At 47.5% G+C, this 12,329-nt stretch overlaps 1 protein-coding gene and 1 long non-coding RNA gene across 3 annotated transcripts in view; both read right to left on the reverse strand.

Annotated features, from left to right (window-relative positions):
• Positions 1 to 416: 416 nt before the first annotated feature.
• Positions 417 to 12,329, reverse strand: part of Tti1 (TELO2 interacting protein 1) — a 46,673-nt gene continuing 34,760 nt past the window's right edge. For both annotated transcript variants that reach the window (XM_011239826.3, NM_029282.2), the window contains 3 exons: positions 11,968 to 12,172; positions 11,582 to 11,669; positions 417 to 1,074 (listed from right to left, as the gene is read on the reverse strand). In XM_011239826.3, coding sequence (XP_011238128.1) covers positions 888 to 1,074; positions 11,582 to 11,669; positions 11,968 to 12,172 — 480 coding nt within the window. In that variant the 3' untranslated portion in view covers positions 417 to 887. The remainder of the gene's footprint in view (positions 1,075 to 11,581; positions 11,670 to 11,967; positions 12,173 to 12,329) is intronic.
• Gm34402 lies at positions 4,755 to 11,571 on the reverse strand. Its single transcript, XR_375175.1, has 2 exons — positions 10,756 to 11,571; positions 4,755 to 8,545 (listed from the first exon to the last, which is right to left on the reverse strand). It is a non-coding gene; the product is annotated as a predicted gene, 34402 (long non-coding RNA).

Below are 12,329 nucleotides of genomic sequence, written 5' to 3' on the forward strand. Positions count from 1 at the left end.
ATGGTATCCATCCATACACAATACATGTGGGCAAAACGCTCACACCTGAAAAAATGAAATCAAGCTGGATGTGATAGCTCATATCTGTAATTAGAGTACTCAGCAAGTTGAGGGAGAATTGTCATATGTTCAAGGCCAGCCTTAGCTATGTTGTAAGTTCCAGAACAGCCAAGGCTATAGAGTAACGCTGTTTTACAATAAATGGGGTGTGAGGGAGCTGGAAAGATGTCTCAAGAGATAAAGGTGCTTCCACCAAGCCTGTTGACTTGAGTTCAATCCCTGGGAACCACATGATGGAAGGAGAGAGGTGATTCCTGGAAGTTCATGAACAACATGGCATGTCCCATACCCCAAAGCAAAGGACTGTAAGAAAAAAAAGCTCTCTTCCAAAAATGAAGAAATAAATCTCTCATCAAGACATTTTTGAAAAGATTTATTTATCTTATAAGTGTTTGGCTCATGAGTGTGTCTGTGCACCATGTGCAAGTCTGGTGTTTGAGGTCAGGAGAGGGGGTTGGATCCCTTGAAACTGGAGTTACAAAGATGGTTGTGAGCTAGCTACTAATGGGTGCTGAGAATCACACTTGGGTGTGGAACACAAGGGATGTGTGTGTATGTGTTTAGGGGACTTGTGAGGCAGAGGGGTTGTGCAGACAGTAAGCTAAAGAGTTAAACTCTTAGAGCCACCAGACAATGTCATCTGAAAACACAAAGAGTGAAATATAAATAACAGTGAGCTACTTTCCTTCAGTCCAATTTGTAAGCAGTCGTGTGACTGATCAATTTATACATTGATCGCTGTCTAATCCACCTTCACCGCTGTGTTGCCGAACTATATCCAGGAAGGGTGGCTCAGCTCAGTTTCTGGCTGCCAGGGTCTGGCAGGATCACTGCAGTTGAAGAAGCAGGTGGCACACATTGGTGGCATAGGGGTTCTGTGGCTGAGTGGCCCCCTGCAGCTGCACTGGGTGAAGGCTGGGATGCGGGGCTGTGAATTGCTGCACAGGGCAGTACAGCTCATGCAGGAGGAGCCAGGTGGAGTCAGGGTCTACTCTCATCAGGTGGAGGAAGACGCTGTGGAGAGAGGACTTCATGAGTAAGGCAGGCAGGAGGGAAAAGGCAGGGAGGAGGGCTACTGCTCATCCAAGGGCTGTTTACTGGCCTCTCTGAGAGAGCAAGTCACTTCAAACAGCAGAGGCACCACACTTTAGGTCCTAAGACAGGGCCTTGAGAATGGTTCCAAAGCCTAAAACCCAGGCACCCAGCTTCTGATCCACTGACCCGGAGTAAAACAGTCATTAGTCCAAAGACAGCAGTACTGACACAAAGAAGCTCCTAACTGTAAAGCTGGAGTCTGAAGGACTGACAGGCCCAGCCTGCATCATCACCTCTGCCTGGGGACGTGGGCAAGCCTTTAACTTCTTTAAGGTCCTCATGTGCCTTGGGGAAATCCATTCTGGTTACCCAGAGCTACGGCTTCTTAGAGGTCTGGGTCCACGGGCCAACAGGATTTGTACCCATCAAAGGCTGGCCAAGGACTCTTGAGGCACTACTGATGGCCTGTGTAAACATAACCCAGAGCTCAAGGGCCAGGGCCATGGTATGTTGCCAGAAATGGAATCCTTTTTTTGGATTTATTTACTTCAGACACAACAGAAGAGGGCCTCAGATCTCATTACAGATGGTTGTGAGCCACCATGTGGTTGCTGGGAATTGAACTCAGGACTTCTGGAAGAATAGTCGGTGCTCTTAACCACTGAGCCATCTCTCCAGCCCGAAATCCTTCATCTTGACCCGAACTTTTGGCTATTGTCTACTCAACTATTTCTGAACCAGGGCCACCAGAGTAGACAGCCTCCTGTAAACCCCACACACCTGGCTGTGTGAATGAAGCCCTCCCTATGCTGGCCCCATCAGCTTACACATGGAATCACCTGCTGGAGGGGCTGCTTCCCCACTCAGTCCAGGCGACTCCCATCTTTTCCTCTCTCAGGTCTCTGTTTCTCAGCAGCAGGGATGTGGCTGCTGTGTTTCCCCTGGCTCAGCATACCTGCTGACTAACAGGCTCTCACTTAACTGAGGACTGAGCGACTCATCTGGAGGCTGGCTAATGACTTGGAGGGATACCCCTTCCAGGAAGAGCAGGCACAGACTTTGTTACCACAGATCACAGCTCTGTAGCCTTGGAATATGCACACGTGGTCTTGCTTCAGTTTCCCCACGGCTTTCCTTTCTTTTTCTTTGAGATAGGGTCTAATGTAGCCCAGACTGGCTTCAGATTTGCTAAGTAGCCAATATTGACATTGAACTCCTCATTTTCCTTCCTCCACACCCCAAGTGCTGGTGAGTACAACCAGTCATACCCGGTTTTCAGTTTTCTCATTTTTGATGGTTTTGCTAAGGTTCAAAGTACATGTCAGTCCCTACTAATTCCATTTAAACCTTTTTTTGTTTTTGTTTTTTTTACACATTTATTTATATTTTGTGTGTGCTTGAACACATGCCTGCCATGGCATTTGTGCGGAGATCAGGGGACAACTTGCAGGAATGGGTTCTCTTTCTGCCACAGAGGTCCTGGGATAGAACTCAGGACACCAGGCTCCTCGGCGAGTGCCTTTACACGCTCTCTCTACCCTTCAAGCATGGTTTAAATTCAGTTTTGAAATCAGCATACACAGGAATGGGTTTTGTTACAAAGTTTTCACATACACATGCCATTACATGTTTGTTGTTCATGCCCATTTCTACATGATGCCCATTTACCAGCTAAAAACACCATCAGCCCTCTGTACTAGTGACTCCACCCCAGATTTAACTAGTGATTTAAAATACATGAAAAACAAATTCCATTTGTACTGAACACACACAAGCTTTGTCCTTGTCCCTATGTGTTTCCGTTTGTCAGCGATCACCACAGGCCCAGGCTTTGCAGACATGCTGCCTTTACACAAAGGACTTGGTACCTATGGGCCCAGGAGCTGATTCCTCCTGGGAACTGAGGAACATCAATACAGTGTACAACACAACGCCTATCTGGTGAGTCAGATCTCATTCTCAACAGTTACTTTTAGGCCCGTTAGTGCACCCTTGAGTGGCAAATGGGAATAAAATGATTGCTAAATAAAATGTAATTTTTGGTTTTTAATTGTATTAATCTGACAAGCCAGTGCTCTTGGAAGAGCTACCTCTTATTCTTTGAAGCCAGTTTTGCTTTCTTCTTTGTGAGTGATAGACTTAGGCTGGGGACAGGGAGACAATAGGGGTGGGAGCATGTGTGCATGTGTGTAGGGAGACTTTGCAGTTTGCCTAAACTATTTTAAGTTTCTTAGCTTAGAATAATCTTGTGTTTATAACCTATTCAGTGGTTGCTGAAGAAGTGATTAGAATATTCTAATTCACCGTTTCCACTTCACTGCAGAAAAGCGATGGCGCCTGTGTGGGAGGCAATTTTTGTTTAAAAACAAAAATATCTTTGATAATTAGAGTGGTGAGGGAATGATAAACCACCAAACCCAGGAAGAGCACTTCTGTTTGCATGGGACACTGCTGACAGTTTTTCCTTGGTGCCAAAGACTGTTAGAATGCAAATGATTTCATTTGATTTTTTTCCCCTCTACTTCAAGAACTGGAACAATTTCTCCAGCTGCAGCTGTTCTTCCTTCAAGGAATACTTGTACCTGGGCAGCAGTCAGCAGAAGGTACCATGGCCCAAAAATCTGCTTTGACTACAGGCCAGGCACAGCAGGCTGAATGGTATGCTGTGTTCACCCTCCGAGATCTCCAAATAAAATGTGAACAGGGAAGAAAGCAAGCCATGTGCAGAGTTCACTGCTTTTATTAAGCAGAGTCAAACTCTCAGGAATCATTTTGGGTGTCAGTCAGTGCTTTGCTTAGATACCCGAGTGAGGCAAACAGCAAGCAAGTTCCTCCTGCCTCAGCTGCAGGAAGCAAATCAGCCTCCTGCCTCAGGAAGCTGCTTCCACTTTCTCTGTGGATGACCACAGGCAGCCCAGCCTCCCCACTGGGACTGCTGAGGTCGGGGAGGGAAAGGCAGGGAAGCACTGTCCCTGGGTGTCTGATGGCAGCACTGTTCCAGAGACAGAGTGATATAGACAGAGAAAGAGGGGAGAGGGAGAGAGACTGACACACACACATATGGGTGGGGGAGAACAGAGAGCATTCGAGGCTGAGGAATGATCACTACCAACGCTAGCAGCATGGCCCACCATGGATATGCAGTGTGAGAAGGGCAAGGCATTTGTCTTTTGTCTCACTCCACTCCACAGTGCCTTGATGGGGCCCAATTCTCAGCCACAGTGTTCTATTTTTGGCTGTTATATCAGGGACAACAAAACTGAGCGTATTTTACCTTCTGCATGCCTGAGGTGGGAAATGAACCCGGTGCCATGGAAGCAGATGGCTGGCAGGCGCAGCTGCACTCTTGCTGGGTGGGAGGCATGCGGTCTGCTGAACCCTAAACACTGACAAATTCTTAACCTGAGCCCTGTTGGCTTTGCCACTGGAGCTGAGCCTGAGGCCTGGGAGGTTGTGTCTAAGGGCTCCAGAGCCTTTGGCTTTGACCCCCAGCTCTGGGGCCACTTCCCACCCAGTCTTTCTACAAAGTCAAGCCAGAAGACAAAGGCAAGCCCTCTGCTTTGAGTGACCAAGGCAACTGCTTGGACTGAGTCCCCAGTCTATCTTCAGACATGGCAGCGAAGGACGGTGTTGAACACGCCAAATGGCCAGTTTCACCATTTTTTCAAACCCATAGAGAAACAATTTCTGAAAAATATACATACACTATTTAACTCCTAAATGAAACTCCTTTCTCCTTCCCTCAGGCCCAAATTGGTGGCTCCAGGGAGCACAGTTATCAAGAGATTACCTGGTCCTCAGAGCGCAGGAGGCACTCAGCTGTGCCTCATGCCTCCACATGTCCCGAGGCAGGTGATTATCTCTCAATAACCTGTAGGGCTGTGTAGCTTAAATGATAACTTGACTTTAAAAAATTTAGAACTCGCCGTTAGGCAGTTTCTAAGCAACCTCTGTTTCCATGGCAAAGAAGCCTGGTGTTTATACTGATTTTTCACTTAAAATGCGGTTTTATTGAATTTTACTTCATGCAGGCAGCCATTTCCCTGCACTTCAGCCCTATCTACAGTTGACGGTATCAGTAAGTACCTAATAAACTCCAGAGGCCAAACCAACAGAAGAAAAGCATCCCTTCAGGATCAGCACTGTGGTTCTCCAGTGAGCCACCCGGGGTATGGTGGCCTAGGGAGGCAGGAAGTGTGTGAATGGCAGGGCCTTATCTTTGTGGCTGAGACATTTGCAAGTATCCTATCAGCCCAGATACTGTGCTAGGTCTCTGGGATGCTGCAAAGGTGGCAGAGGAAGGCTGTGGTTTCAGGGTCTCATCTGCTGGGTAAGGTGGAGTATGGCTAGGCCATCCCAGAGGCCCTCTGTGGATGCAGCCAGGGACAGGTTCCTAAGGAGAACACATGGCCAATAATGACTCCAGGGGCAGATGGACAGTTGTAACATGCTGCCTGGCTTCTACAGGCCACCACAGATCTACAGCACAGGCACTGGATTATCTAGCCCCATCCACAGTAGCAAAACCTAAAAGAAGTACCTGGTCACAGCAATAGAGCATGCCTCCAGCATCTGTCTAGACAACATCTGCTTAAACTAGACTCCAGAAATCAGTCAGCCAATCAGGGTCCAGCATAGCTAACTAAACTGTAGCTGAGGTGCAGGGCTCCCAGCTCTCCTAGTGACAGGCTATTCTTTCTCTTGTCAATTAATTGTTTGAAGGATCTGATGTTCCCTTTCTTTTTCTGGATCTATAAAATGCTCTCAGGAGTTGTCAGGGCAAATGTCAGAGGTAAAGAACGTGTGGCTCTGTGATCTGTTTGTTTATTTGAGATGTCTAAGGAAGTAGCTTTGGGATATCTCCTTAGTAGCATGTTACATACTCTTTCCACATGGGCCTGCACAAAGGTTACCAAAAAGCAAACCTACTTACTGGAAAGCAGGCCGCTGTTCCCTCTCTGGCAGAACAGCCTCCATACTCCTCTTTCTCTGGCCATCTCTTCTTCCATTACTCTGAGCATGCCAATACTGCAAATGAGGCTGAGCGCTGCCTTTTAAACAAATGGATGCCAGGGCATCGAATTGTCCCAGCCAGCCAGCAATGGGGCTATGTTCCCATACTCAGTAATTTACTCTAATGGGTCTTGGTTCATTGGTTAACCAGTATTTCAAGCCTGTCCTTTCCTGCTATTCAATTTTGCTATATTCCTCTGCACCAGAGCTGTTTTTTTGTTTCTAAATGCTGGGGATGGGGGGATTATGACTGGAAGCAACAATTTACTCTCCAAATACATGCTACCAATTACCTTTGCAGCTACACTTACTTGTTAGACCTAACTATATTTACCTGTTCAAAACCATTCATCCATAGATCGACCTCCAACACGCACACTCAGAGACTCCTATTAAAAATATTTAAATGCAGTGAGGACAGGATTTAAAACCATAAACACTAGTAGCAGCGTATGATGCTAATCATACCCCTAAAGTATCACAAATGCAGTAGAATACTTCATGCATATTTAAAAGGGTCTGACATGGAGAGGTCCAATCTGTTAGAGACAATTCAAAAGGAAGTCAGAACCAGGCAGGGTTTAAGTCCTACTGGGTGGGTTTTAAATGCAGCCCCTTCCATCTGGCTGGCTCTTCCATCTCCAGGCTAAGGTCCCATGACAGTGCTGCTGTCCACTGGCTTCAAAGCTGATCTGAGCACTTGCTGGCATATTCAGAGGCCACGTGCAGTATTTCCTGCCCCTACCAGAAAGATGATATTTTTTGTGATAATCTATGTGACTTGCCCTCTCCTACTCAAATTATTTTTTTTCTATGACCCATGCTTTGGCACTAGGCCAGCAGCTCCCATTGATGGGCAACATAACAACTCTTAGAAATGTATTTCTGTGGGGTATGATGGCACATGCCTGTGATCTTGGTACTTGGCCACTGCATGCACATATACAGGCAAGCATCACACATAATGGCAAACAAGCAGGTTAGCAATCTCATGACATACCACAGCATCAGGGAAGTACAGGCAACACATGGTTTCAGTAGTGCGATATCCCTGCCTTCATTTCAGAAAACCAGTAACCTGCTTTGTTTGTAATCTGCATGGCAGATGTCTCTTATCTCTGACACCATAAAATCACGCCTCTGTGTGCACAGAGAACAGCTTCAGATCTGAGTGTATTTTTAGAACAATGGGCCTTGAAAAGAAAAGCAGCAGTGGCTGTCAAAGATGGATAATAGGAAAGCTAACTACTTGGGTCTGGATTTGTCAACTATTAATCAAATGTCAAAAGGAAAAATATGAGGAGTGCCCTCATTTCCATGCCGGTGCAGTCCAGGGGAAACGGCTTTGTAGGCAGGCTTCAAATGAGCTGCCCCTCATCCCCATTCAGGAGACCAGGTATTCATTTTGAGCTAGCCTAACTAGTGGTTCACCCCTGTGGCTCCTGATCTGTTCAAACAGACAGGTCTGTGTGTGGCGTAGAGAGGAGTCGGGCTCTGGCAGGGATGAAATGAGGAGCCTATGCTAGTCTGCATTGTCCAGGGTTTGAAGGCACCGGCTGGTTCTTTGATGGGCTGGGATCCTACTGCTAGAAACTGAACAGGGAAGTCAGTTGATAAATGAACCTGCTCCTGACTTCCTCCACAAATGCAGGAGGGGTGAGGTGCCCCAATTAACATAAAAAAGACTCCTCTGAGAAGAAAGCTCACTTCAGATGTTAGTGACAAGTAGATTTAGAAGGAAGGATGCATCCAGATGTATGCACGTGACATGCCCAGCACACATACATTTGGTCAGTGTATATACACATGTAACATGAGGGCAGAGGCCTCCTGTCTTCTTTCCTCCTTTTTCAGTACCCAGACAGTCCTTGGCATGCAGAGATCATTGCACAATTTTCAGAGTTGACTTTCTGACTACATAAAAAGAACTCATCTGTACAAAGACCCTGTGAGGGGGCATCACCATCAAGTGGTGAAGGAGGAATGAACACCATACTGCCCTTCCACCTCCCACCCAGGACTAGGGAATAACAGCATCAACACTAGCACTGTGAAAGGTATGCCAGCATCCCTAACTAGGGTCTGGGGTTGGCAGAGACCAAGCAGCCTGGGAGCTCTGCCTGTCATGAAACTCACTGGGCACAGGCTTCATGTTTTTACCAGAAGATATTGCCTAGTTTTATTTGCTTTTGGTCCAGAGTGAAGGTGCATATGATATAAGACCTCATTGCAGGACAGAGAGCCTCAGAGGCTAGGAGGAGATTGGCACACTGAGTACACGGACTCAAAGGAAAACTGAAATTGGGATGGGGTGGTGAGCGGAGGGCAGGGGGTTGCTTTCCTCTGGAATTCTTTTCAGTATGAAATTGCAAAGTTCCAGTGGTCAAAAGGGCACAGAACTGCATGCTGGGAGACATCCTGGAGGCTTCTGGGCTGCCTGGGAAGGTAAATCAGTTAAGTTTGCTTCTGCTTCTGCGTAGGTGGGGCCGGGCTAACCCAGGGCTTCCTCTTACTGACACTGACCTTTCCTGGTTTGTTGGCTACTCTTCCCATGCCCTTAAATATGATTTACTTATCTGTCATCCATTAAAGTTACTTAACTGCATGGGACCTGAAGGAGCTCCCCACCCCCATCACAGTTAACAGTGACACCTGGTGGTAATAAGCAGCAAGGCTATTTCCTGCCCCCACCACTCCCCCAAGTCAAAAGATTTATGCCCCTCCTTACAAGGCACATTTGCCAGATAAAAGCATTAAACTGGAATGGCATCTCCACTCTTAGCATTTACAGCCTTGGTTATATCAACCATCCCCTGATCAATTTCCATTTCCAGAGTTTACAACCTAGATGTAAAAGCCTGCCACGAAGGCTATATTTAATATGACAAATTAAAATAGCAAACAGAGGCTTGGTCATTCTTTGAAGCCAGGGAAAGCAAACAAGAGGAAGGAAGGAAAACCCAGCTGTGATGTGGATGAAAGAACTCTTCATCAGTTGCCACCTTGGTACTCCACTCCACGATGGCTCTGAGACCCACAGAAACACCTACTCCCAGGCATGCTGCTTGCCGCCCTGTAGAAGGCAGGGCACTCAGAGCAGTCCCTGGCCTTCCAAGCACCCTCACTAGCTCTCTGGCAGACAGAGGAGCAGGGTGGGGCCGTTCTGACTTACCCTGTTACTTCTGGAGTCGAAACTGAGGTCTGTCTTTTTATAAAACCTGCTACAAGCTCCTTAAACACAGCAGTTTTTCCTTCTCCCATGACAGTGTGTGTTGTGTTACTCTGACTATTATGTGGTGAACACTGAGGGGCAGAGGAAGAGGCTCCTGTGGTGGCTCAGGTCATGGGTTACGGTGCCCTGACTACATTGGAACTTGAGTAGGAGAGGAACAGTGAGTTTTCCAAGTGGGCAGACAGGCGTTATCTTAGGAAGGGACACAGGGATTAAGGAAAGAGAACAAGGATGAACCAGCTGAGGATAGGGCCTCCATCTTACTCTCTCCTCAGGACCACCATGACTGCTTCAGTACAGTCAGCCCCACCTGGCCACTCTCTCCAATGGTGTGTGGCTGAGGACACCAGGCCTGTCTACTGCCTTGGGTGGCTCCTCCTATTTAGAAAGCTCATTAATTTTGAGTCACGATGCCAAATCAGCTCCTGATCAAGCACGGCACTAATTCTCCCCTCCCTCACCCCCTTCAGCAGAAGTCTGCAGATGAGCTGTGGGTGAAGCAATCAGCCTTGTACTTCCTCTCCCTCCCAGGAGGCAGAGACGGCCATCTGACTCAACCCAACCTCTGCTGCAAGAGAAGGTGCGGAAGCAAGCAGAGGCAGCTGCAGCCAAGTGGTCTAGCTGCATCCCCCTCCTCCAGGCACCTCGAGCACCAGCTTAAGATTCAGCAAGGTCTGATTCCGGGTTTAATTGCTTTCAGTGGCAAAAAAGAATGAGAAGTGAAGAGATAAATGTATTATGAATATCACCTTATTTGACGGCTCTAAACGTGAAAGATGGGATGCAGTGAATGTAGGAAAAGCAGACCGGGATGGGAAGCATAAACATCAGATTTTTTTTGTTTTGTTTTTTTTGTTTTTTCGAGACAGGGTTTCTCTGTGTAGCCCTGGCTGTCCTGGAACTCACTCTGTAGACCAGGCTGTCCTCAAACTCAGAAATCTGCCTGCCTCTGCCTCCCAAGTGCTGGGATTAAAGGTGTACGCCACTGTCTGGCTTAAAAAAAACATCAGATTTTTATAAGACAAAGGCACCACCTTACGTCACAGTGCAGCAGCTTTGGCTGGGCCCCGGGATGAGCACTCTCACCTCATGCCGGCTCTTTAAGAAACAGGGGTGCCGGTGGATACGGAGCTCCCTTAGCTCCAGAAACCATGATTGATTCTGGGTATAAGAGATTCGACAGGAAAGGGACAGAAGGAAATAAAGCTACCAAGGAAATCAGAAGCAAAGAATTGCAAAGACAATAAATCAATTCCAAAAGATATTCCCCTCACTTGTAGGGAGTGCAAGGTTTATAAGGGAGCAGGCCACTCTCCTATTCCACAGTCAGAGCGGCATTCCCAGCTCCTTGAGTGGACTGGAGGAGTCATCTGACTCCCACCCCAGCAAGGATGATCAGCACTAACTCCAGTTACCTGGGGAGAAGGGGCTCTGCCCAGAGGAAGCTGGCAGCCCAGGCGGCCCTGGCAGCAGATGTCCAGAGGCAGGTCGCTGCACAGCACAGCCTGTTCCCAGTAGGCAGGAGGGCTGGGCAGAGGAGGCCAGGACGCACTCTGGGTCTCAAGGTGAGGACACTGTTGTGCTTAGTTTTGACTTGTACAAAAAATCACTTAGACCTTGAGGAACCAAAATAGCCTGCATCAGAGGTACTGCTATTCTCTAACAGGCATAGCCCAAACGCTGGGAAATTAGGTTCATGTAATTTTGGATTCCAAAGGTCTCGAAAGTTGTTCTTCGGGTCAGCTTATTGCCAGAAGCAGCTGAGTGGTATAGGGTCCGGACACAGGCATGCATCTGCCTGCACCACACCCAGTTTTGCACAGTCTTCTACCATATAAGACTTTGTGTAGAGATAGTCACAGCACACCTAGCGCTTTCCTTCGGCTTTGCTATGAGGGAGCAGAGACGTAGTAAGGTGTTGGGTCACTGATCACAAGGTACAGAGTAGAGAGTTGGAAGCCCTCCAGGCAGGAGGGTTTGGGTTCCCTCCAGCACCCAACCTTTCTGCTTTGTGTCCCTCTAGAATTGTTGCTGACATTGCAGCACAGAAAAAGGTCTCCTGCAAAGAGAAAGCACCTAGTCAAAATACCATCCTTGGAGTTGGCACAGCTAAAGAAATCATCTTAACCTGGCAAGGAGAGAGAAAAGGGAGCAGAAATTGCCTCAACTCTGCCCACTATTAGCAAATCATCTATAATTTAGAACAGACGTAAAGAGATGCAGGTGATGAAGCAGACTTACCTCCTGGCAGCCTCTTGTAATTTCACGGGCTGTTTGGTACTGAGGTAAATCACGCAGGCATCAGCCACTTTATTCAGGTCACCCTCACCTGCAGGGTAGAAAAACAAAACAAGCCTCAGGCTCTCAGACTGCATTTGGGACAAGCAATAACCAATCACTGTCTAGGGACCTAAGATTAGCCATGCAAGGCCCTTAAAATTCTTTATACTTTCCAGCAAACCAGGAATACTCTATAAAGTAAAAGGCCAGGTAGGGGGCTAGGGCAGAATGAGGGAGGTAGGTGTCCAAGAAGGGAGGTGAGGGACACAAGCTCCAGTCAGAGGATGCAAAGAAGGGGCATCGAGTCACGTGCAAGTTCTGGGGCTGGGAGACCACGTGGTACCTACCCAAGTCCAGATTTTCACAGAGGGGGCCCAGGCCCTGCAAGACAGCCAGCTGTAGCTTGAAGGCCAGTGTATGAGAATAAACTGGTCCAGCCCTGGCACTGATGGGGGCCTGGGTGATTAAGGAGCTGGTCAGTTTTGGCAGGACATCTTTACAGAACCGACTCCGGAGAAAATCGCCACATCTGCTTCCAAGTGTCTGTAAAACCTGCAGAAACAGTTCCCAACCTGGTGACTGCACACTGCTAAAGCAGCAAGAGGGCTGGAACATGCTTGGTAATTCAATTCTATCTAGGTCTCTACTTAGAAAAAAAAAAAAAAAGAATTACTGCCATTAATTCCTTGCCCATGGTTTGTGATTCTGA

The sequence above is a fragment of the Mus musculus genome, chromosome 2 (genome assembly GCF_000001635.26).
Source record: "Mus musculus strain C57BL/6J chromosome 2, GRCm38.p6 C57BL/6J".
In the NCBI taxonomy this organism is placed as follows: Eukaryota; Metazoa; Chordata; class Mammalia; order Rodentia; family Muridae; genus Mus; species Mus musculus.